This window comes from Panicum virgatum, chromosome 5K, assembly GCF_016808335.1.
Source record: "Panicum virgatum strain AP13 chromosome 5K, P.virgatum_v5, whole genome shotgun sequence".
Taxonomy (NCBI): domain Eukaryota; kingdom Viridiplantae; phylum Streptophyta; class Magnoliopsida; order Poales; family Poaceae; genus Panicum; species Panicum virgatum.
The window spans coordinates 47,634,890-47,657,711 of record NC_053140.1 but is presented as its reverse complement, the minus strand read 5'-3'; the positions used below and the strand labels follow the sequence as shown (position 1 = coordinate 47,657,711).

The 22,822-nt window shown below is 46.1% G+C and overlaps 4 protein-coding genes, 1 long non-coding RNA gene and 1 other non-coding gene across 7 annotated transcripts; 2 read left to right on the top strand and 4 right to left on the bottom strand.

Annotated features, from left to right (window-relative positions):
* Positions 1-494: 494 nt before the first annotated feature.
* Positions 495-2,743, bottom strand: LOC120707960 (reticulon-like protein B1). Of its 2 annotated transcripts, XM_039993019.1 has the most exons (5): positions 2,377-2,731; positions 1,796-1,976; positions 1,521-1,662; positions 1,026-1,095; positions 495-937 (listed from the first exon to the last, which is right to left on the bottom strand). In XM_039993019.1, exons 1-5 carry the CDS (start codon positions 2,576-2,578, stop codon positions 771-773), a joined length of 762 nt encoding a protein of 253 aa, XP_039848953.1. In that variant the 5' UTR covers positions 2,579-2,731; the 3' UTR covers positions 495-770. The 2 variants fall into 2 exon arrangements, with proteins under 2 accessions (XP_039848953.1, XP_039848954.1); XM_039993020.1 differs by lacking the exons at positions 495-937; positions 1,026-1,095 and adding an exon at positions 1,112-1,141 and having other exon boundaries at positions 1,482-1,662; positions 2,377-2,743.
* Positions 2,744-7,736: 4,993 nt separating this feature from the next.
* LOC120707963 lies at positions 7,737-8,608 on the bottom strand. The gene is made up of 2 exons (XR_005689195.1): positions 8,294-8,608; positions 7,737-7,906 (listed from the first exon to the last, which is right to left on the bottom strand). It is a non-coding gene; the product is annotated as an uncharacterized LOC120707963 (long non-coding RNA).
* Positions 8,609-8,727: 119 nt separating this feature from the next.
* TRNAD-GUC lies at positions 8,728-8,799 on the top strand. Its single transcript has one exon. It is a non-coding gene; the product is annotated as a tRNA-Asp (tRNA).
* A 325-nt stretch (positions 8,800-9,124) lies between these two features.
* LOC120707962 (RING-H2 finger protein ATL67-like) lies at positions 9,125-10,475 on the top strand. Its single transcript, XM_039993023.1, has one exon. It carries the CDS (start codon positions 9,569-9,571, stop codon positions 10,145-10,147), a length of 579 nt encoding a protein of 192 aa, XP_039848957.1. The 5' UTR covers positions 9,125-9,568; the 3' UTR covers positions 10,148-10,475.
* A 5,743-nt stretch (positions 10,476-16,218) lies between these two features.
* Positions 16,219-17,352, bottom strand: LOC120707959. Its single transcript, XM_039993018.1, has one exon. The coding sequence runs from the start codon at positions 17,342-17,344 to the stop codon at positions 16,436-16,438; it is 909 nt and encodes a 302-aa protein (XP_039848952.1). The 5' UTR covers positions 17,345-17,352; the 3' UTR covers positions 16,219-16,435.
* A 1,184-nt stretch (positions 17,353-18,536) lies between these two features.
* Positions 18,537-20,282, bottom strand: LOC120707957 (zinc finger MYM-type protein 1-like). The gene is made up of 3 exons (XM_039993017.1): positions 19,942-20,282; positions 18,978-19,860; positions 18,537-18,595 (listed from the first exon to the last, which is right to left on the bottom strand). The coding sequence occupies exons 1-3, from the start codon at positions 20,166-20,168 to the stop codon at positions 18,578-18,580; spliced, it is 1,128 nt and encodes a 375-aa protein (XP_039848951.1). The 5' UTR covers positions 20,169-20,282; the 3' UTR covers positions 18,537-18,577.
* Between the last annotated feature and the right edge of the window lie 2,540 nt (positions 20,283-22,822).

Below are 22,822 nucleotides of genomic sequence, written 5' to 3'. Positions count from 1 at the left end.
AAAAAAAGAAAGAAATTCCAGAAGACAGCGAATCATGCAAATGTGATTAGTTCAATCCCATCAGGGGAGTAACAAACCAAATTACGAAAGATACTGAATCATCTAAAAAGCACACATAACAGGACTGCAAGTATTTCTGCTACTTTTTTTTCTAAAAAAAGATTTATATTGCAGCCATGATTAACACACAAACTTTGGACAGCCGAACATCATAAAAATATCATTCAGTCCCTCTGTAGCCATGGTTTGAGATGCTGTGAAATATCAAGCAAAACTCAAGCATCGTATGACATGGCTAAATTTATTTGTGAAGGTTACAATGTTAGAGAGCTCTCATCATTTCAGATCAAGCCTCCGCTGGGACCTTTCGTCTCAAATGACTTTCCCATGAGTCATGACAATGGACTACAATGACATAAATGTTAAATACTATCACAGTGTACCATAGAAATATGCATACCTTACGAGCCTAGCACAAGCAAAAGGCAATAGTCAATGGAAATTGTACCACAAGATTCCCATTGATAGATACCATGATATATTTCCAAGCTTCCAGATAGAGCAACTATGCTGAAAGTTGAAACCAAAACAAGATGAACAATTTTCAGCCGACATGACTTCAAATATCAGCAGCACAACAATCAGTCACACTAGAGTTGCCCATACAGATATATATACTATCAACTGACTTGGACCAAAAGCCATCCTTCCAAAACAGAAGGTGATTGGTAGTCATTTATCATATTCATAGCAAGAACCTTACTACAAATCTAGTGCTTCTTATCTTTCAGAGGACCCTTAGGAATCTTCGATAGGCATTTCTCGTCGAAGATGGCATAGTACTTCTTAAGTTCAATCATAGCCTTCTCACCAAAAGCATCAATCTTGTCCTCATACTTCTCATACAGTACTGGGACAGTGTACAGCACCATGAAGACTGCAAAGGGGGCAGAATAATTTCCATTCATAACTTGCATCAACAATAAAAGGAGATATTTGAGGAACATAGGACACACAATCATTACCAATGTAAGATAATGTCAGGAAATTGCAGCAGCTCCCAAGAACTGAAAGAAGCCAGAGACCTGCTATAACCTGTGATAAACAGAAGAACAAGCGCAGGGTATCAGCACATACCAAGGGCCTGTTTGGCTCCAGCACTTTTTCCAAAAGTCCCTATCACATCAAAAGGAATCTTACTATTTTATATTATTAAATAAAATCTGTTTATAAATGTTTTTTGACAGCTGAGTGCTTTTTCGCGAGACGAATCTAATGAGCCTAATTAATCGATGATTGGCTACAGTGATGCTACAGTAACCATTCGCTAATCATAGATTAAGATACATCATTAGATTCGTCTCGCAGTTTAGCCCCAGGGTTCTGCAGTTAGTTTTATAATTAATATTTATTTAATATTTCTAAATACTAAAAAGTCCCTAGGACTTTTTTGAAGTCCCTCAATCTAAACACCCCCCAAGACACTGGGAACAAAAAGTCCAAGGAAACAACAAACATACAATTAGGAATTTCTTAAGATCACGGCCATGTCCAATCTCCCTCAAGGTAGCGAAGCCCCTGTTGATCTCATATCTCAGTGTGAGAGCAACGTTAACGGCCGCATCCTCTGGGATTTTCACCTCAGGAATGTTTGGTGGAGACCTGACATCCAGCAATACCACAAATCAAGTCATGTCAAAATTAGCTCCAGGCATGAGAATTAACAGCTCCAGGTCCAGAACGAGTTCAACGAGTTCCAGCTTCCATTTGAACATTAGGAATCACATAAACTCACTTGTTGATGAAAGTGGAGGCATTGGACCACAGGAAAATGATGGCCAGCGAGAGGATGAGGCAGTGGCACACCAAGGTGAGGAGATGGTACTCCATGACCTCGAACAGGAGCCAGATGGTAGTGGCACCAGCAAGGACACCGCCAGAGATCTTCTTGTTCCTCCATAGGACAAGATCAGCAGCTGCAACCGCATTCGTACATAAATAATCGCATTAGTCCAAGCACCCCCAACAAACAAGTGGACGGCTAAACATTCGAGATCCGTTTCCAAATCCAGATCGAACAGAGCATCTAAGGGTTTAAGGGTAAGGACAAGCTGCGCCGACGCTTAACCGCTGGAACTAATCATATCAATTAGCGAAATCTTTACGCTACAGCGCAGGAACAAACACAAAACCCGCGGGTGCTTAACAACTACTCTTTTTCAGTTTAAAATTATAAAGCAGCTTATAACGAAGTGGCGAACTATGCGGCAGCAAAAGTAACAGTCCAGGAAGCACAAGCGAGCACGAATGTAACCAGATCGAGTTGGATCTAGGCCATACCAGGAGCGAATCGGGACTACGAATCGCGGGACTTACGCTTGCCGCCACCGAGGACGGAGTGGACAGGTCTCTCGCGGCCGAAGAGGCGGTAGATCTTGGCCTTCACGGCCTCCGCCGACGCCGCCGCCGACGAGGACCCCTTCTTCTTCTCGTCGTCCGAGTCGGACGACGAGGAGTCCCCGCCGTGGAACTTGTCGGAGATCTTATCCATCACCGACTCCTCCTTGTGCTCAGCCATGCCGCCCCCGCTCTTCTCTCTTCGCCGACGCCGCCGCCGCTGCTCGGATGAGAAACCCAAAAGCAAAAAGCTCGTTGGCTGCTTCTTCCCCCTTTCTTCGCTCGCCGCGCGGTGTGCTCACACAAAGACGCCGTGTGTGTGTGCACGTAGCAAGGCCGGGTCTCCTTATATCCGGCAAGCGACGCGATCCAGGCCGTCCGTTTGAACGCGCAGCGGCGGCCGTGGAGTGGATACGAGCCAATGCCGTTTGAATACTGGCTCGTTTTGTCCGCGCGCCTACGGCCTACCCCCTCTCTTAACGGCGAATCAAGGATCCCAGCACAGATTCGGGCCCAGAATCAGTGGCTGGGGGTGTGGAAATATGGTAACCCCGCGCACGCCACAGGGGCCAACGGTGGAGATCGCGAGGAAAGCGTCAGGGCCGTTCGACGCGTGGCACGAGGGGTACCATGGCCCGCATCCGTCGGCGTAGAGCGGCTGGAGCTGGTGGGCTGTAGGTGGGACCTGGGAAAAGATGGTGGTCGGGAAGAAGGTTCTGGAAAGCGGTCACGCAGTTTGAATTCGACGTGACCAAGGCTCGTGTAGTCGTGTGTGTCAATGCTTCTTGGCTAAGGTTCCGTCGGCCGTGACGCATTTTTAAGAAAATACTTCCTTCGTTTCGAATTATAATATATTTTAAAAAATTTAGAGAGTCAAAGTAATTTTAAATTTAATCAAGATTATATATAGAAATATAAAAAATTATGATATCAAATTGATGTACTATGAAAATATAACTAATAAAGAATTTAATGGTATTTAATTTATATAATAAATGTTATTATTTTATTATATAAATTTGGTTAAATATAAATTTTTTTGACTCTCCATGATTATTGGAATGTCTTATAATTTGAAACGAAGGGAGTACTCATGTCCAATTCTTCCATGGTCACGGTCGTTTCCACACCCTCCAATATGTAAGAGGTTTTACGGTCAAAATGAACTAATTTAGCCATGAAGTATATCTTCATAATTATTCACTCTGTTCGAGTGGTTGTGGCTGGTGGCTGGTGCTGATTTATTATGAGAAAAAGATACTGCTGGCTGGCTGTGGCTGGTGCTGGTTTGGTGTGAGAGAAAAAATACTGTTGGCCGGTTGCAGCCAAACAGAGTGAATATATTTATTTGTTATGTTAGTGTATTTTTGAATAAGTTCGGAAGGTCGAGAAATTTAATTTTGGGGGAAAATATAGCAAATACATGCCCGAAGTGCAAAGGGTCTCGTGAATTTAAATATTAATGATGATGATGATAGGTGGACCCCATTGACTTATGCCCCAAAAAAGTTAATAATATAATTCATGGCATCGATTGATCTCTGGGGTGCTAAAAAAATTGCCATCTTGTAAACGTTGTTTTTGTATCATGTGTAGCAAATTGTTCCCTAAAGTTTCATCCCACCCATCACCATGTTTTTATCTTTTATATAAGAAAAATACCCTCTCCCCGTCTGTTCCCGCCGCCAACTCTACATCTACAAGATGCAAAAGACCGAGCACAATTGCACAAACGTAACCGCATATCCAAACACCAACTTGCCAATGTAAAGGTTATAGCCTTTTTTGTGCCACAATTGAAACTACGATTCCTTATGAGATAGTACATATTAAGAAAATTTATTAGTACTCTAATTCATGGCACAAATCTATGGGAGAGGAGCTGTTGGAATAATATGGAAACAGGAAAAAGTCCATTTGAACCATGTAAATTTATATTTATTTTAGGATTCCATCCGTAACCGTGGACCTTGTGTTCTTTAAAATTCAGAACCTGACGAGGACACTTCAAAGTCTGAAAAAATCACATTGCCACCTTTTGCAGTTTTTTCGCCACCTTCTGCAGTTGTGCTTAATACCACTAGAACTTATCTGTCCTTGACTAGAAACTTGTTTGTTGCAAATGTGGGCCTAAACTAGCTCGTGGTATCCTTGAAGCCCAATTTCCAAGTGGGCCGAAGTCCACCGTTTTTTCTTTTTTATATTTTTAAAAAATAAAAATTTCAAAAATATATGTCCGTTTTAAAATATTTCAAAAATACCCCCGGTCGCCCCCATAGGGCGACAGGCCTTAAGTGTAATTTTTTTTCTTCAAATTCGCAACGAGGTCTCTGGAAAAAAAAAGGGCCAATCGCCCCCCACGGGCGACAGGGGCCTGTCGCTCACCCCTGGGGCGACATGGGCCTGTCGCCCGTTGGGGGGGCGACAGGTCCCCTCCCCTTATATAAGCCCTGGCCGCCATATGCCGCCATTCCCTTTGTCATTTGAGCCAAAAAATTCAGAAAAAAAGAGAGGGGTGAGAAGAAGAAAAACGGCGAAGCTCTGCCGAATTACGTACTTGTGATCTACCGGTAACTTCCGTATGTATCCATTGATATTGTATAACAATTAAATTTAATTAGCGGATTAGCTGAATTAGATTTGGTGCTTTAGAACACTCATTTAGTATTACAATTTCAGTACTATTACATACTTGTTTTTAAATTAATTATGAATTAGAATAGAATTGTGAAAGTACCTTATTAATATTGCAGCATAAGGCAATGACTGCCTACAATTGTGGAGGATTTTCATGGACCGAAGAAAAATCTAGTATAATACTTGATATCATGACCCATCTTGTTATCAGTAAGAAGTTGGATCCGTTAGCGGATGGTACGATAGAGATGGTGTTGTCCAAAGTAGTAGAGTTTAAAGATTTCACATTATTTCGAGGTTTTACGACGCAAGATGTAAAGGGACACCTGCTAGAACGTCGGAAGATATACATGAGAGTATGTGAACTAGCGAATCATCCTAATATCATTGGATTCTTACAAAGTGCTTGTAAGATATGGATGCGGTCAGAGGTGTATGAGATGCACATTAAGGTAACTCTCATTCAGTTGTAATCTCGTCCGTCATTTCGAATCCATATTTATGAAACAATAACATTGTTTTTTAATTATATGCTAGGATTACCCCGAGGACACGGAGTTGATTAACGAAACGATACCAAATTTCCGTAAATTGGTATGTATCTTCGGTGGTAGACTTATGCCGCAAATTAGACGAAGGAGGCGGATAAGATCTTCGGGGGATAGTACTTGGCCTGCGCAAGAACAGATGCCCGGAGGTTCGTCGAGTCATGCTTCAGTACCTCAACCACCAACTTGTGTTAACTGGGATAACGACATGGATGACTTCATGCCCCCCAAACCATGGCCTCCAACACATGATGTTCCTCCCCCTGTACATGAACCTAGAATCAGAAAGGAGACAAAAGGAAAGGCAAGAGGTTCGTCAAGTCATGTTGCACCACCTGCAGCACAAAATTGTGTTAACTGGGATGACGACATGGATGACTTCATGCCCCCCAAACCATGGCCTCCAACACATGATGTTCCTTCCCCTGTATATGAACGTAGATCCAGAAAAGAGAGAAAGGGAAAGCCAAGAGGTTCGTCGAGCCATAGTACACCACCTGCAGCACCACCATCTGTCAACTGGGATGACAACCTAGATGATTTCATGCCATGATCTATAATATATAATGTTCATCGGTTCAAGATGTATTCGTATTTAGTATTGTTAATGTTGTATTATGCTTGTATGTATGTCTCGTACCTAACTTGCATTCACTGGACATGTACATAATGTCGAGTTTGAATCGTAGTTAGTCCTAATGGAGCAGCGAAGCATAAACATACCATCTATCGTATGTAATGGAAAATACGAGAGTGATCAGAGACGAACGTTGAAGTGTACAAAAAAGCGGTCCACAGCTATCTCATTACAAATAAACATCAGAGATACAAACATCGGATATATCTAACCACCCCAGGGCGTCGGACCCTCTTAGCCCACTGCTGGGCACGGACATGTCCCTCGGAGTAGGTGAGAACATCCGGAGACCTCACCTGTCGCTTAGGACGCGCAAGGGGCTGCGGTGTCTGCTGCTGAGAGATCCCAAGTGGTGCTCCTCCTAGCTGTGAATACCCTAAGACATCGGGGTCACCTTGCGCGGCAGGCTCTTCTAGACTCAAGCTGTCGAAGTCGTCTAAGGTGAAGGTCTCGTTATCTGGTCCAAAAGAGAAAGAAGAAGGTCCGGCGCCCGCATGGGGTAGAATCCTACGCAAAAAATGTGGATGTTAGCGTACGCTCGTATATTTTGTCATGGCATGTAGAAACCGAAATACGAAACATAAACTAACCTGTGTAGACCGGTATCTGTGGCCCCGGTGCCATCCCTAGATACGGTCCGCCAACTGGTGCTGTCCCTCTAAACATTCTTGTATGCCCATACATAACATTATAGTCACCATAAAATACATGAAACTGCATCTTGCTCGACATATCTGTATATCACATAATACTTATCGAGTTATATACTCTTTACTTCACTACCTTATTCAATAATCCGTAAAAACTAAGTATGAAATTCAACTACAACGTATAAGTATTCATAACTACGTGATGACACTTAAATTCTATACTGTATAGGACAAATTCTATTCTAAATCATAATTAATTTATAAACACGTCTCTAATAGTACTGCAATTGTAATAATAAATGCGTAGTACTAATTTTCTAAACTAATTTACTACTACGTAACTACAAACTAAAGTATCATTAAACTCCTACTTAAATGGTTCTACTATAGCACTAATTAAATTAAATTACTCACCCCTACTTAAATTACTCCTACTTAAATGCGTAGTACTTAAATAGAAAAATATATAAACTAAATGTACTAACCTGCAGATCACAAGTGCTGAATCCGGCAGGCTTCGCCGCTTCCCTTCTCCTCACCCCTCTCTTTTTTCTGGATTTTTGGTGGAATTTTCAGGCTCAAATGAGGAGGGAAGGAGGGTTGCATCTTATATAAGGGGGCTTACCCCGGTCGCCCGTGGAGGGGGCGACAGGCCCCCCCTGTCGCCCGCCGGGGGGGGCGACAGGCCCCGTGCCGCGCCCGTGGGCTGGGCCCAGTGGTCGCCCGAGGGGCGGGGGCGACAGGCCCCCCTGTCGTCCGTTGAGGGGGCGACAGGCCCCCTCTTTTTTTTCAGAGACCTCGTTGCAAATTTGATGAAAAAAAATTACACTTAGGGCCTGTCGCCCTATGAGGAGCGACCGGGGGATATTTTTGAAATATTTTTCAAAACGGACATATATTTTTGAAATTTTTATTTTTAAAAAATATAAAAAAGAAAAAAGCTCCCGAAGTCCAGAACGGACAAAATGTTTGCCTAAGAAGAGCCTAAGAAAAAGCTTCTCTCCTAACGAAAGAGAAGTCCTGGCCTCCTCGGATACCTGAAAAGTTCAGGTTTCAGGCGGTCAAGTATACCCCGATGCTCGATCAGCTCAAATTAACTTGCTAACTCCATGCCTTGCGAGCCATCGAGCACAACCAAAACTGTTTTCCCTAAAAAAAAAACTGAAACTGTATTCCGGCTGTTAAAACTATCACCACACTGCCGCTTCACGACACGGGTATGAAGGCAGTCTTAAGGTCTAAGGTTGCTTGTTAATCTGAGCAGTTTTGAGCTCGAACTCTGAAACTTTGAACTAATAAGCATCTCAAACTGAAGCACCACTAACCAGTTCGGCGAAGCAAAACGTGGAATCACCAAATCCCAAGAAAAGAACGAGTTGGACCGGGTGACAACTGAGAACTGAGAACAACGAGATACTACTCACAGAATCATAGCCACACAGCCTCACGCCCTCACGGACAGCGCCGCAGCGGTGAAGATTTGTCTCCTCAAGCTTCGTTCGTGATGACACCGCGGCGGTGGGAACGCCAGTTGGCAGTTGCCATGGGGTGGAGCGCAGATGCGCAGCTGTAGGCCTGGAGCGGGGATCGACAAGAGCAAAACGAGAGCGCAAGCCGATGAGGGCGGAGCGCAGATGCGCGGCTGGAGGCCTGGAGCGGGGGTCGATAAGAGCAAAGCGAGAGCGCAAGCTGGAGAGGGCGGAGCAGGACGACGATCCAGTAGTAAAAGGATCAGCGGAAGGCGGAGGCTGGGAATATGCTACCGAGATGTGCGGATGCCCAACGGGCGTTTCGGTGGTGCCGATGTTGATGTCCTCTACTTGAACATGAGTAGGAGATGTGACAATCTAACATCTAAGTCGTTGTAGTATAGTGGTGAGTATTCCCGCCTGTCACGCGGGCGACCCGGGTTCGATCCCCGGCAGCGGCGGTTTTTTTTTCCTCCCTGGGAAGCTTTGACGTCTTCAATACCTAAGCATGACATGGGGTGAACCATCGCGGTTTTCCGCTGTACTAGCGCGAAAGCAACTCGAACGGGAGAAAACTTTTGCCGTGGCTTTCAAATCTTCGTTTTTCCAAGGTTCAAGCCAACAGCAATCATGCCGTCCGGTGCTGCGACGGAAGCACTACTACTCTTCGCTCTTGAAGCTTGAAAAGAAAATGACACCACGACAGGATATCCTCCCAGAGATGACACCGCCGCCGTTCGCCACTCAGCTCAGCTCTGCTGCCCAAAAGGTCAAACGGGTGATCCCAACAGAAGTTTTTTTTTTTGAAGAAAAATCCCAACAGAAGTTTCCCTCGCACCAGTGCGACGTTCCCAGCGCAGCTCTCGCCGAGCCGAACCGCGCGGGGGAGAGCGCGAGCGAGCATCCCCATCCGGCCATCCCCGCCATTACTCCCCGCCGTCCCTCTCCCCGGCAATAAATGTAGCCTCTCGAGCCGCGCACCCACCACCCCCGCCAGATCTGAACCCCGCGACAAGGCAGGCGAGAGAAGAGAGGGAGGGGAAAACCTCGCCACTTCACCACGCCACCATCCCACATTTACTCCCTACGCCCCCACCCCACGCGGCAGCGATTCCACCCGGCCATCCACCACCACCACCGTGCCGTGCGCACGCTAGCTACGTCAATGCCATTCCGCCGCTCCATCGCCACGAGGGACTCGCCGCCGCCGCCACTGCCGGCACAACCGACATGTCCCTCCTTTCCTCGCTGTCCAACCTTGGCCTCGGCTACTCCATCGCCATCGCGCTCGGCTTCCTCGTCCTGTTCGCCTCGCTCCTGCTCGCCTCCTACCTGTGCTTCCGCCGCGGCGGCGGGGACTACTGGGCCGGGGAGGCCGCCACCACGGCCTCCAGCTCAGGCCACCTCTCCATCACCGTCCCGCGCGTGCTCTTCGTCGCGGAGGGCTCCGAGTCCCCCGACGACGCCGCCTACTCCTCCGCCGCCGCCGCGTCCTGCTCCGCCGTCGGGCTCGACCAGGCCGCCATCGCGTCCTACCCCAAGGTCCCCTTCTCCGGCAGGGCCGCCGAGCCCGACGCCATGTGCTCCATCTGCCTCAGCGAGTACAGGGACGGCGAGATGCTGCGCGTGATGCCCGAGTGCAGGCACCGGTTCCACGTCGCGTGCCTCGACGCCTGGCTGCGGCGGAGCGGCTCCTGCCCCGTCTGCAGGTCCTCGCCCATCCCGACGCCCACCGCCACGCCGCTCGCGACGCCGCTCTCGGAGCTCGTCCCGCTCTCGCACTACGCCGCCGATCGGAGGCGCAGGTGATGGACATTGCCACATCGGCGCACACGGTGCTTGTCACTGCATTATTCCTCTACTTTTTTTTAATCTTTTTACGTTCGAGGATGTGAAGTTGTGAGTTGCTTTACTGTGGGGTTGTTTTAGGATATCTAGACAATTGTTTGGAAGTCACAATGATCATGATTAGATTTTGTAATGTAGAAGTAGATTATTGGAGCAGGGGATAGTGTAAATAACAATACAGATTGCTGGTTTCTGTGAGTAATCTTCTGGTAATTTATACTTTGTGTTACTACTGAAACTATGGCCAGATGGAATGTAGAGAATTGGTGTATGATGGCTACTTGTGTCACCGAATGGAACGCGTAACTACTAGTTTTTTTTCATTCCAATTGAGTAGAAATTTACCCATCATCGGCTGAGATAGTTTGGACATGTCCAACGAAGGCCTCCTGAGGCGCCGGTGCGTAATGGAGTTCTTGAGCGGGTCGACAATGTAAAGAGGGGTAGAGGTAGACCTAAACTGATGTGAGATGAGTCGGTTAAGAGAGACCTTAAGGATTGGAATATCTCTAAAGAGATAGCTTTGGATAGGAGCGCTTGGAGACTAGCTATCAATGTGACTGAACCTTGAACTTACGGGTTTCATCTCTAGCCTACCCTAACTTGCTTGGGGAAAAAGACTATGTTGTTGTTGTTGCTGTTGCTGCTGAATTGGGGACTTGGAAGAACCTTTGCATTTACCTGATCCCATCGCACTTGCAATTCGTATTGGATTTTTGTATGTCAAGTACCCAAGCTAAGCGACAGATCTTATATGAACCTTTATCAGTATATGAATTTCCTGGGTCCAGGAGACTTTTAGCTCCAGATGGTTGGTGAGCAGGACCATCAATGCCCATGAGTTAAACGAATGTTAATTTGTCTTATATCTTCGTTGGCATGGGGACATGCCGAGTATACGATGTTTAGATTGACTGATTTACTTTAAGATAAGCTAATTTTACAGCTGTAATTTTAGCACTAATGTCAGGGTTACTCTGTGGCTCTGTTCACCTCTGGGTAATCATCACAGTTAATATAGTTGCTAAACATACATGATACTGGATCTTGGAGGGCGCAAATTCAAGGTTAATATAGTTATGCAGAAAATTGGATCCAACCTACTGTTTTGCTCCTATTTGAGAATTCCACTCATTTTGTTCCCAATGACATAGAGTATATGGTTCTTCAAGCACACCATACATATGAAAACCAAACTCGTTGTGCATATTTACCTATGGAGTACTATAACTGTGTTTGATTTTTCTTCCCGTGCCATAATGACTGAAAATAATCCTTTTGGGTACACATTCAATTGCGCCGCACAATTTCCCTGTCGCATATTGTACATCTGTTGGCAAGTCAGTGTGTCGTGGTACCATTTGAAGTTGCTTGTGGGCTTGGGGTAGTACTCTAACTGGGTCCACATAAGAGTAGTACTTACTCAGGAATTTGAAAAGGCTGATGTGTTAATGTAAGGGCCTAGAAACTAGAACTGCAAGGGCAAGCAAAGGATTACTCATTACTTGCACTATAGTCTACCAACCTGCAAAAGTTTTTAACAAGGCGGCCCTTGCTCCCTTTTTGTCTTATGTCCTCATAATGAATTTGTCTTTAGTTACTCCTGTTCCAGAATGCATGTAAAGGCCTTATTAGTTAGAAGTTTGTCAGCAAGAAATTGGAATTCTGTTGAAGATGGTGCCTGTTTTTTCTAGGGCAAGATGGTACCTGTTGATAATTGATGCCTGGGAAGTTCTGAACACTACTACAAAACGGGATTTTCCGAGGCGGTTGCAAATCAGCTCGGCCTCCGTTAATGGTGGCTGGGCCTCGGTTAATTCGAATTCAACTTTTATGATAATTTGGAAATGAATTCGCTGATGCACTTACCTGACCTTCTGATCCTTGTGAGTGTATGGTTAATGAACTTGTTGACTGGTTGTCTGCTTTTGGGTTACTTTTGCAACAAGACTAGCGGCTTCCGCACGCTTTTGTATTTGCATATCTGTTGTGACTAAAGTCCTGAATTTCCAATCCATGTATTGTTTCTTTTCTTTACCTACATGCTTCAGCTTGCACTCATGGTTAAACTTGACCAATAAGATTGTTTACGTTTATCCGTCAGTCTTGCATACCCTTTTGATCTCCCACTGTGAGCGCAAAAAGTTTCTTACAAGTGTTCAGACATGTTTATAACGTAGGAACAATATGTATTACAATTCTTGTTGGAGTTAGGAAAAATATTAATATTGTTTTCGGTACATTTTATAGAGTCTGAAGATTTGGCAATTCCCGTGCTTGTACTGGAAATTAAGTTGATCTCATATAACCTTAGATGTTAAGAAATTGTGTGCTACCATAATAACTCGGTAAGCAGTGTTGCAGGAGCAGACCAGAGAAGGTGAAAACAATGGCAGGTCCAGACTGAAGGACTTGCTAATGACCTGCCGAGTGCACAGCAACGTGCTGATATCGCCGTGGCTGGCACGACTTGGCTGAAAACCCTCGCAGTCTCAGTCATTGGAACGAAGGGCCTGTTTGGCTCCAGGACTTTTTCCAAAAGTCCCTATCACATCAAAAGGAATCTTACTATTTTATATTATTAAATAAAATCTATTTATAAATGTTTTTTGACAGCTGAGTGCTTTTTCGCGAGACGAATCTAATGAGCCTAATTAATCGATGATTGGCTACATTGATGCTACAGTAACCATTCGCTAATCATAGATTAAGATACATCATTAGATTCGTCTCGCAGTTTAGCCCCAGGGTTCTGCAGTTAGTTTTATAATTAATATTTATTTAATACTTCTAAATACTAAAAAGTCCCTGGGACTTTTTTGAAGTCCCTGTTCCTAAACACCCCCGAAGAGCAAAGCGTGGAATAGTGGATGATGGAGAGCAGGAAGCTGGCATTATCACGCCGGAGAAATGGCGAGCAGTATGAGGATGCAGGCGACCGAGCGTACAGGCGTACGGTGTACGACATGCATGGGTTCATGACCGAACTGTCTACCTCCGGGATACGCGTCTTCATCCATCATGCACAATGAGAGCAGGTGAGCAGGAGCAGCAGGGAGGACGGTGCAGGCGACTGGCGGTGCACGGGCACGCGCACATGGACGGACACTGGACTACTGGAGGGGAGGGGGTAGGGCAGGGCACGACATTGAACTGGAGGGGCTGGAACGACCGTCGCCCAGCGGGGCAAGCAGGTCACAGGTCAGGGCTGTTGTCTAGTGTGGGTGACTGGTTGTACGCTGCAATGGCTGTGTATGCATGATGCTTGTACTCTTGTAGCATATGGAGCAGATCTCCAGCTGCACGATCTGGACGGATTTGGAGAGCACGAACCAAATGGGGGGGAAGACGACGGATGCGTGCCGATTTCTTTTGCGGATGGGAGATTTGTTTTGCTCGCTGCGGACGAGGCCTTTCCTTTCTTTGCGAGGACTATCAGACGATGTACTCGGGCCGTCTGGCTCTGGCGACGCTGAACAAGCCTGGGTTGCAAGAATAGTTTTCAGCTCAGAATGACGCCCGCTTGCTAAGAATCTTCACAGGTTCTTCAGTAATTAGGCCCTCCCCTGGGTCAAGCTCATTTTGGGGAATTATTACAGAAATGGTCGTTTACCAAGCACAACCTGCTGCGAGAGGATGGCCGTGTTTCGGGCCGGCGCTTTCTCTAGCACAGAGATAGAGGTATCTGGCAAAAGGATTCAGGGCCGTCCAAGCCACTTCCTTGCGAGGGTGCTGCGCCGCCGAGGCGCAATGTTCAGCATTCTAACCGGAGTTGACGGTACAAAGGCAATTACTTGTACCAAAAAACTTGGGCAATGACACATATTAGTGGTATGTCTAATAACAGTCTGTTGAAAATTCTGTAAACTGTAACCTTCTTATCTGAAATTGGAACACCGAGATTGGAGTACTTGAAACATAATTTAATCCATGTAATTTTTTTCTTCCAATTTTGCAAATTAATAATCAGTATCAACAAATCAGAGATCAATTACAGTTTCAGTAGAGCTATGCTGGATTTGGATTGAAACAAATTCTTTAGATCTCTAAGCTACATAACATGCCGTTCTTATCATTGCTGTTTGACCTGTGATTATATCTAGCTCTAGTAAGTAAAGAATTGGGGAAAGTGACATTAAAGAGAATGCAAACTTGATACCAGCAATAGGGCTTCCTGAATGCCAAAGCTGACTTCATGTCCTGCCCCAGCTATTTCTGCTTCTTGCAGATGAACAATGACAACTCGAAAGAAAATTTGATACCAAAACACATCAAATTATTTGTATCCTGTTAATACTGAGCCTTAAGAATTAGTCAGCTAGTTATGGATAAAAAAAAAGAAAGTGACGGGACATGGTAAAAATGGGGTCTTTTCAATTTTTTGGGCCTACGCCTGTAAAGGGCTGTGAAAAGACTCATGGTTTCTCATAAGAAATTAGATAAACATTGGTCCAATTCTCATAACACATTTCGAATGGCACTACACCACTTGTGAACTTAACTGAAACAAAGCTGGGGATGTAGAGCCGGTAGTAAACAGAAACAGGCTAGAACTCTCAAGCTCCAGCAACATAGAAATCCTGCGGGATTACCCCATGGAGCTTCCTTGAGAAGATCTCAGTTTGCAGCTCGTTTCAAAGGTGTCAGAACTTTTGGTTTCAGTTCCACAATTGTAAAATGTGTTATTGCTTAATTTCATCTTTTTGCCTATATTGTGGTTGCCCTTATGTATAACAACGGTTAGCTTTAAAACTAGCGGCAGGCACATGTGGACGACGACGATTCCCTTTTTTTTTTGAACGAACGACACTCAACGAGTGTGTTTCTATTGATATAGCAGAAAAAGTACAAGATTATGTCCTTGGAAGGTCATAACCAGGAAAAGAAAAAGAACGTGAAAACAACTCATCTAAACTACATACAACTCAGATTGGTCGGATTGGGACTTTGACGCAAGCCAAACAACTCAGGCCGGTTGAATTAGGACATCAATACGGCCATGTAGCTCCACTCAAACTATCACACCACACCACTCAAAGACGACAGCAAAGTCAAAGCAATACCGCAACACCCACCCGCACTCCACACCCTTGTAAATGTTGAAAAACCTCAGCGTGGCCCAATGTCGATAGATAACGAAGGAAGTGGACATCACCGCACCAAGAGGGTCGCCGCCATGCAGGACTCTTCGCCGTGATGGCGCTGCAACAGAACATACCACTCGACGGAGTGAACAACACCAGATCCAGACCGCCACGATAACACAATGCGTGAGGGCCTCGCCGCTTCCGCCGTTGGACTCCACCTCACACGTCACCTCGAAGAGAACACCGCCACACCCACCACATACTCCATGCCCTGGATCTGTTTCAGAAGTCGCCGTCGGAGTGGTGAGCAAACCATCAACGGTGGCATTTGATTAGGCCTGTAAGAGTATAGGGTTGAGGTTGAGAGGTCGAGTGCGGAAGGGTTCTCCTCTCCCTCGAATCATAGAAGCTAGGAGGAATTAAGGTTAGTTTGGCGGAAGCGGCAGGCGACAGATAGCCAAGAAAGACGGTGCGAGGTAGGCGGCCACCAGGGCGACAGTGGACTGGCGCTTGTGACTTGTAAGCGGGTCATGGTCCGTGGTGGCGGCGGAGGGTGGAGAGTGTGTGTGACGAGACCGCGAGATGGTTCTTGCAGTTGGCAGTTAGCAGCCCCGCGCCGCTGGCGGCAAGCAACGGAGACGACTAGCTAGACTGATCCGGCGACGTCACGTTCAGGCGTTCAGCGTTGGTCGACTGAGGATAGGACCGCCTTGCTCCCAGGACTGGTTGTTGTGGCACCATTGTTTTTTACACCTGTCCTTTTCTGAATGAAGAAATGGTCAGTAAGGTAATTGTTTCTGAGAGGGGTCAGTTAACCCATGGAAAAACATGAGGCGTTAGAAAAGGGAACACTGACAAAACATGGTGGGTAGCCTACCAAGTACCAGAGTCGATATCAAAGAGACGGATTGGTTGGTTTGCTGTCGTCATGCCACTGTGTCAGTGTCACAAACACTCTGAATCGATGTTGATTAAATACGGCCTAAACTTGTAGGTATCCTCTCATCAGAATGCAGAAAATCACATAAATACACAACCGTTGTTTATACACAGAAGGAGAGGGGAGAAAGGCAAAAGAAGGCACAGAGCTAGGCAGCTAGCAGCAACAAAATACTAGTATTTGACTCCATGGTGACGGCTAACGACCTGCTAACCGAAAGGATCAGCTGACGTTTGCAACGCAGGCGGTGGATTTGCTCTGCACGGTGGTGAAGGCCCCCACCTCCAGCGTGATGGAGCAGTTCATCTTGATGTCGAGGTCCCTCTTGTAGATGCCCAGCACGCTGACCCTCCCGGCGATCTCCGTGTAGCTCGTGAGGTTGTAGTCCTGGCCGAAGATGAGGTCGGTGGCGTTGACGACGGGCGAGATGCGGTCGGCGAGCACGTCGAGCGTGACGTTCATGCGCACGGTGCGGCCGGCGCCGACCTCGCCCGGCGGCGCGTACGCCACGCCCACCGTCTCCCCGGCGTAGTGGAAGTCCGTCTCGCTGCGGCCGAACCGGAAGGAGGCCACGTTGGGGTTCTTCACGGAGATGTCGGCGCTGAGCGTGGCGTTCACGGCCACCGGGCGCCCCGCCGCCGTGCCCAGGTCGCCGTGGACGCCCTCCAGCGTGACGTCGTTCATGGTGAGGACGGGGTCCCGGACCTTGAACACGGTGAGCGCGAGCACGAGGGCGGCGATGCCCAGGAGGACCACGGTGGCGCCGCAGCAGCCGCAGCACCAGAGCGCGCACCGGCGCTTCCGGAGGTACTGCGCCGAGCGCCAGCGCTTGGAGTCGGTCGCGATCTCCCCGTCCCTGGCGCCACCGTCGGTCGCGGCAGGGTGGACGGTCGGGGACGCGGTGGCTAGCGGCCTCGTCGTCGGCTCCTCCTTGCCCGTCGCGTCGGCGGCGGTCGCCATGGGGTTGGGGACTGGGAGGGAAGAGCGGATCGGAGCAGGAGGCTCTGGAATTCGAGTGTGCGGGAGTTGGGCGTGAGAAATCTCGACGCTGGGTCGCGAAGCTCTTATACGGTGGTGGATTCTTTTCGCGCGGAGGGGACAGAGTTCTCGCTGTGGCGGGCCGCCGTGCATCGCGTACGTGTTCTTCGCGGACAAAGACGTCGGCTTGACTTCCGCCAGTTTGCCGTCGGCTTGACTTCCGCCAGTTTGCCGTCGGCCTTCGCTTGACCTGTGTGTGGACTGCACCACCAATAAATGGGCCGTGCCGGTTTCCGCTCACACAAATTGACTCCCGGGCTTTTCCGTGGCCACCAGGTTTTTTTTCCCTCGAGATACTGCCATAAAAAGGACTGCAAATTGGCACGCTTCGTGAGATGATTTGGTCGCGGAAGGCGTGAGGCTTTGGTCAGCAGAGCTGCTGTCGTGAGGCGTGAAAGGCGTTTAATCAGTTCAAGTGAGCGATCAAATTTGACCTTGCACTTGACCTGGTACATCGTGATTAGCTAGTCCATTGTTTGCAGATCACAGGGCATGTCTCCTCCACGCAAAAGATTAGAATCTCTGCGTGCGCCACAAATTCACAGGCATCGTTATGTACCCTACTTGGGCGTGGGCCGCCATGCATTGATGCATGGTGGAGCTCGCCAGGCTGTTCCTCCGCCGCGCCGTCCCCACCGTGCCCGGATCCGGACCCTCTCCAACGCATGCTCGACGGCTGTCCGAGGCTCCGATCTCCGATTTTTTTTAATTTTAATCTTTTTAATCTAAAATTTTAATAATAACCTATGTGCATCTAAATTTCCAAGAACTAGTCCTTTTGGTCACGCCAAAATTCATGGCGCGATCAGTGGCGGATCCAGAAAAAAATTTAGGAGGGGCTGAAAAACACGCTACAACAACTTGTAGCTCCATTAAGACACCCCACAAAAGAGAAATATAATAGTTTGAAGCAATATGATATTGAAACATCAATGACTGATGGAAATTTAAAAATACATCATGAAAAAATAAAAATGCAGTTTATCCATACCAAAAAATCAAAGTACGAGACTAATAGACGACGGGCGTGATGTGACACCCATTATTCATCCGAAGAAGCAATCTACAGAAATAGATACAATTGATTAGTCAAACATATATAAACCTTCAAATTATGAATTTAGAATAGAACAGAGCGTACCATCAATTTTTTAGGCATTAACATACGACGGTTTTTCATCTCTTCAAACCTCTTTTTGATCTTTTCATTTTCAATCTTTCTAAATATCTCCTTCTCATTATAGCATATCAAGTCATTGAACCATTCATCACCCATTTTACTATGCAAATCTGTCTTTATAAGGGACATGGCTGAAAATATCCTCTCTACTGAAGCAGTTGCCACTGGTAGTATCAATGTTAGCTCAATGAGACGATAAACCAATTGATAAGATGTGTTCATCGTAGTCTCGACCATAATTTCAGCAACTTTTCCAAGTTCATAACATCCAAGGAACTCTTGAGTTCTTCTAGCACGGTTGACGAAGGATTTAAGTTGATTTGGCAAAAGAGTAAGCTCACCAATATCAAAATCCTCAGCATAAATTTCAGCAAGTCTCATAAGTTTATCCACATTGAAATTAGAGAAGGAGTTCCTTGGGTTAAAACAAGCCATACATACTAATAACTCTGAACTGATTTCACTAAATCGATGGTCCAACTCAGTCAAGATGGCATCAATGGCGACAAGAAAAATCTCAACATGATAGTAATGCATGTTTGTTACCTTTTGCTTCCTACGTCTAGATGTCCCTCTGATATTTATTTCCTCATCCATATCTGGCACTTCAATCTCATTCTTCTCACAGAAAGTTTTCACTTTTTTAAGTAATGGCTCCCATCCATTTTCTCTTAAATCCTGCAAACTATCTTTCACATCCGTTATCAAATGCATAGCTTCAACTATGTCTTGGTCTTTCCTTTGCAAAGCACGTGACAAAATATCTGTCATGCCCAACAATTCTATCATCAAATGCATGATGAACACAAAATCAAAGCTCTCCATTTTTCCAATTAAACCTAAAGCTCCTCCAGTACATGCTGGTTTAACAGAATCTTTCTTGACTATCTCAAAGACATCTATGATAGCCTCCCACATCACCAAAATGCGAAGCAAAGTTTTAAGATGTGAACCCCATCTGGTGTCTCCAGGTCTAGCTAGACCACTTTCCTGGTTTAAACCTCTTCCGGTCATAATCTCACCATTCTCAATCTTTTCTAGCAACACATCATGATGCTTTGCAAGCAAAACATCCTTTCTCATACAAGATGCACCCACAGTGTTGACTATTAAAGGAACATAGTTAAAGAAATCTGCAATATCTGCACTAGAAGTTGAGACAGAAACAACCACTAGTTGCAATTGATGGGCAAAACAATGCACATAGAAAGCATAAGGATTCTCATCGCGAATCAATTTCTGCACCCCATTAAATTCACCTCTCATATTAGAAGCTCCATCATACCCTTGCCCACGAAGCATAGAGATTGATAACTTACGACTTGAAAGCATACGGACCAAAGCTTCTTTCAATGCAATAGCTGTACAACTCTCAACATGCTGAAGTCCAAGAAATCTCTCCATCACTTTTCCTTCATCATTCACAAACCTGCATGCCATATTTCATCGTGTGTTAGTAAAACTATAGAAATAGAGGTAATAACGTAAGCAAGAAAATGCAACTACTAACCTTAGAATCACTGCCATTTGCTCCTTTATTGATACATCTCGAGACTCATCAATAAGCACTGAGAATTTTCTACCACGAATCTCATCCATAATGACACTCATGACTTCCTCTGCACAAGCTTTTGTAAGATCTTTCTGCACATAAGGAGATAACATTTGGCAATTTTTGTAACCTTTTTCATATGCCGCCTTCACTATCTCAACCTTATCTTTGTACCAATCAACCATTTATCTAAATGTACCCTTGTTAAGCGAAGTAGAAGACTCATCATGTCCACGGAAAGCATCCCCTTGCATTATGAGAAATCTTGCAACATCTAAAGAAGTTGTCAAATGAATCTCATAGCGTTTTTCTTCCTCCTTACCCACTTGAACTAATTCTCTACCCACATTTGTCCTTTGGTTCATAAAGTCTTCACACTTTTGCCTAGCTTCTACATGAGTCTTGCAAACATTGTGCTTATTAAAAGTATCCTTAGCTTTCTTCCAATTCACATAAACTTGATGTGCAAAGACCGAACTACCAAATTTTTCAGGCTTTGACGAATTAAAGAAGAGATAGCAATACAAGCAATAAGCTGCACCTTTGTACTCACTATACTCTAGCCAATCAAATTCATCAAACCAAGTCTTCTGAAAAGATCTAAATTCACCACTCATCCATTTACGAGGAAATACAAGATCACGAGGTTGAGATGGACCATTCAAAGCATATGCCCTCCTTACTTGATCTCTAATTTCAGGTTGATGATCATCAATAGGTTTGCGTTTTACAGGATCCCAAATTAAATCTGAATGACTAAACTCTGCTCTAGATTTCTTTGGTTCAGATGTGCTCTCATTAGTGTGTGGAGTTGAAGCACTTGAACTTGAAAAATATGATTGTATAGTTCTTTTCGACATTTTGAAATCTGTTATACCAATCAAATTTTGAATCATTGAAAATGAAAATTGAATCATAGATCTACTGAATCAAAGAAATTGAGAATAGAAACTAAATCATACATGTTACCTGGCGCCGCCCCTGCCGCTGGGCGCCTGGGCGCAGGTCCCGGCGCAGCCGCGCAGGCAGACTTGCCGCGCGGGCTCTGGCGCCGCCCCTGCCGCTGACGGAGCGCTGGCCGCCGCGCCGGGTGCAGCGTGCCGCGCGCGGGCTCGGGCCCCGTGCCCGTGGCCCCCCTGCCGCTGGGCGCTGGGTACTGGCCGCCGGGTGGCCTGCCGCTCGCCGCTGTGGCCTGTGGCCGCTGCCGCACGGCGCGGGCGCCCTGCCCAGTTGCCCGCCGTCCGCCGACCGCCTCTCCGCCTGGATCTGCGTCGCCTCTGCCTGTCGAGCAACGAGCCGCCGGCTGCCTGGTGGGGATGCACGATGTGGTTTAGATTCTTTGCTCTCTCTCGCTGGGCCTTGGGCAGTTGGGCTTGACATTTTAGTGGGCCGCCATTGTGGCAGAACCGCCTAAATTATCCCGGCTCAAGTGCGTAAACCATCACCATAAAGGCAACATTAGCTTAAACGCACTTCAAACGGAACAATTTTTTGGTCTGTCGGGTAACGTCCCGATACAACCACCGATTCTCGGATCGAACAAGCATACCTCGCACGAAGGCGAGTCCAGAGATATTACAACCACAAATTTTACAACACAGGCAAGTTCAGTAGTGATTACAAAATAGTTCAAACCATTATTACAAAACCAACTTAAGTAAAACAGTTATACAAAACATAAGAGTAAGTTCAGAGTTTAAACAGCGGAAGATAAAACACGACGGCTACAACACGTCGCAAAAAGGATACCAGGCTAGCCCAAGCATGGTATCACTCGTCATGGTCATTGCCGGCCGAAGACGTATCCCACTCTACGGACCAGCCAGGAGGCAACGAGCAAGGATAGGTTAAGCTAGCGATCTGATCCTCAAAACTCATACCTGAAAAAGGGTTTCAACAGCAAGGCTGAGTATTCTAATACTCAGCAAGACTTAACCGACAACGAGTATAAGTAGCCCACCTTAGCTAGACTATGCAAGGCTTTGTAAGGCTCTGGTTTTTCCTTTGCTGAAAAGCAATAAAGAGTAGGTCCTTACTTTCAAGTTTTAGCTTCAAGATTCTAGTTGATTAACCATTCTATGTATGCATCTACTAACCAAACATGGTGGAACTTCTAAGCAAACATCAAGATTAATAAGAATATTGTTGCTCTTATTACTCTGTGTGGCAAAGAGATCAAGCAGTCTCATTTCATCGTGAGAGGCGGACGATTCTGAATCGAGATTCAACCTTGCAAGGGTAACCTAGCACACACGTCTGGAATACCGTCGGGTCATTCCCAAACAACCGTTAACCTTTCTTTCCGGCTTGTGGATAGTGCCACTCTCCCCGACTACAGGGCTCCAAGGCCGAACCTTGTCCCTAGAAGTCGTAGTGTTGCGCAACATATAATAAAACCTATCCCTACTGAGAGAGTGGGAGGTATATCCACTCCCCGGTCCAATCGGCTACTAGGCTTGCCGCGTACCATATTTACGGCATGTGACTAGTACTTTCAAAAACTTAACCAGCACTACCACACACCGCGACCTTAGCAAGTTCATCAACACAGACGGGGTCTCACATAGGACATGATATCGAACACAACCCCGTCCGTCGTCCTTATATTGATAACAGAAAGTAAACAAGCAATTCCTATAAAACTCGCGAGTGACAGGCAATCACTCGACTTTTACCGTTCCTATAAGCTTAGCGGATAGTCGAACTCAGGTCTAGTGTTCAGTACATAGGTTCCTAGGATCATGCATCTAGGGTTTCAATTCAAATCCTAAGAACTGTAAATGCACAAGTACGTAATACAGTAAATGATATTAATTTGAAGTATAGGTTATGTCCGGGG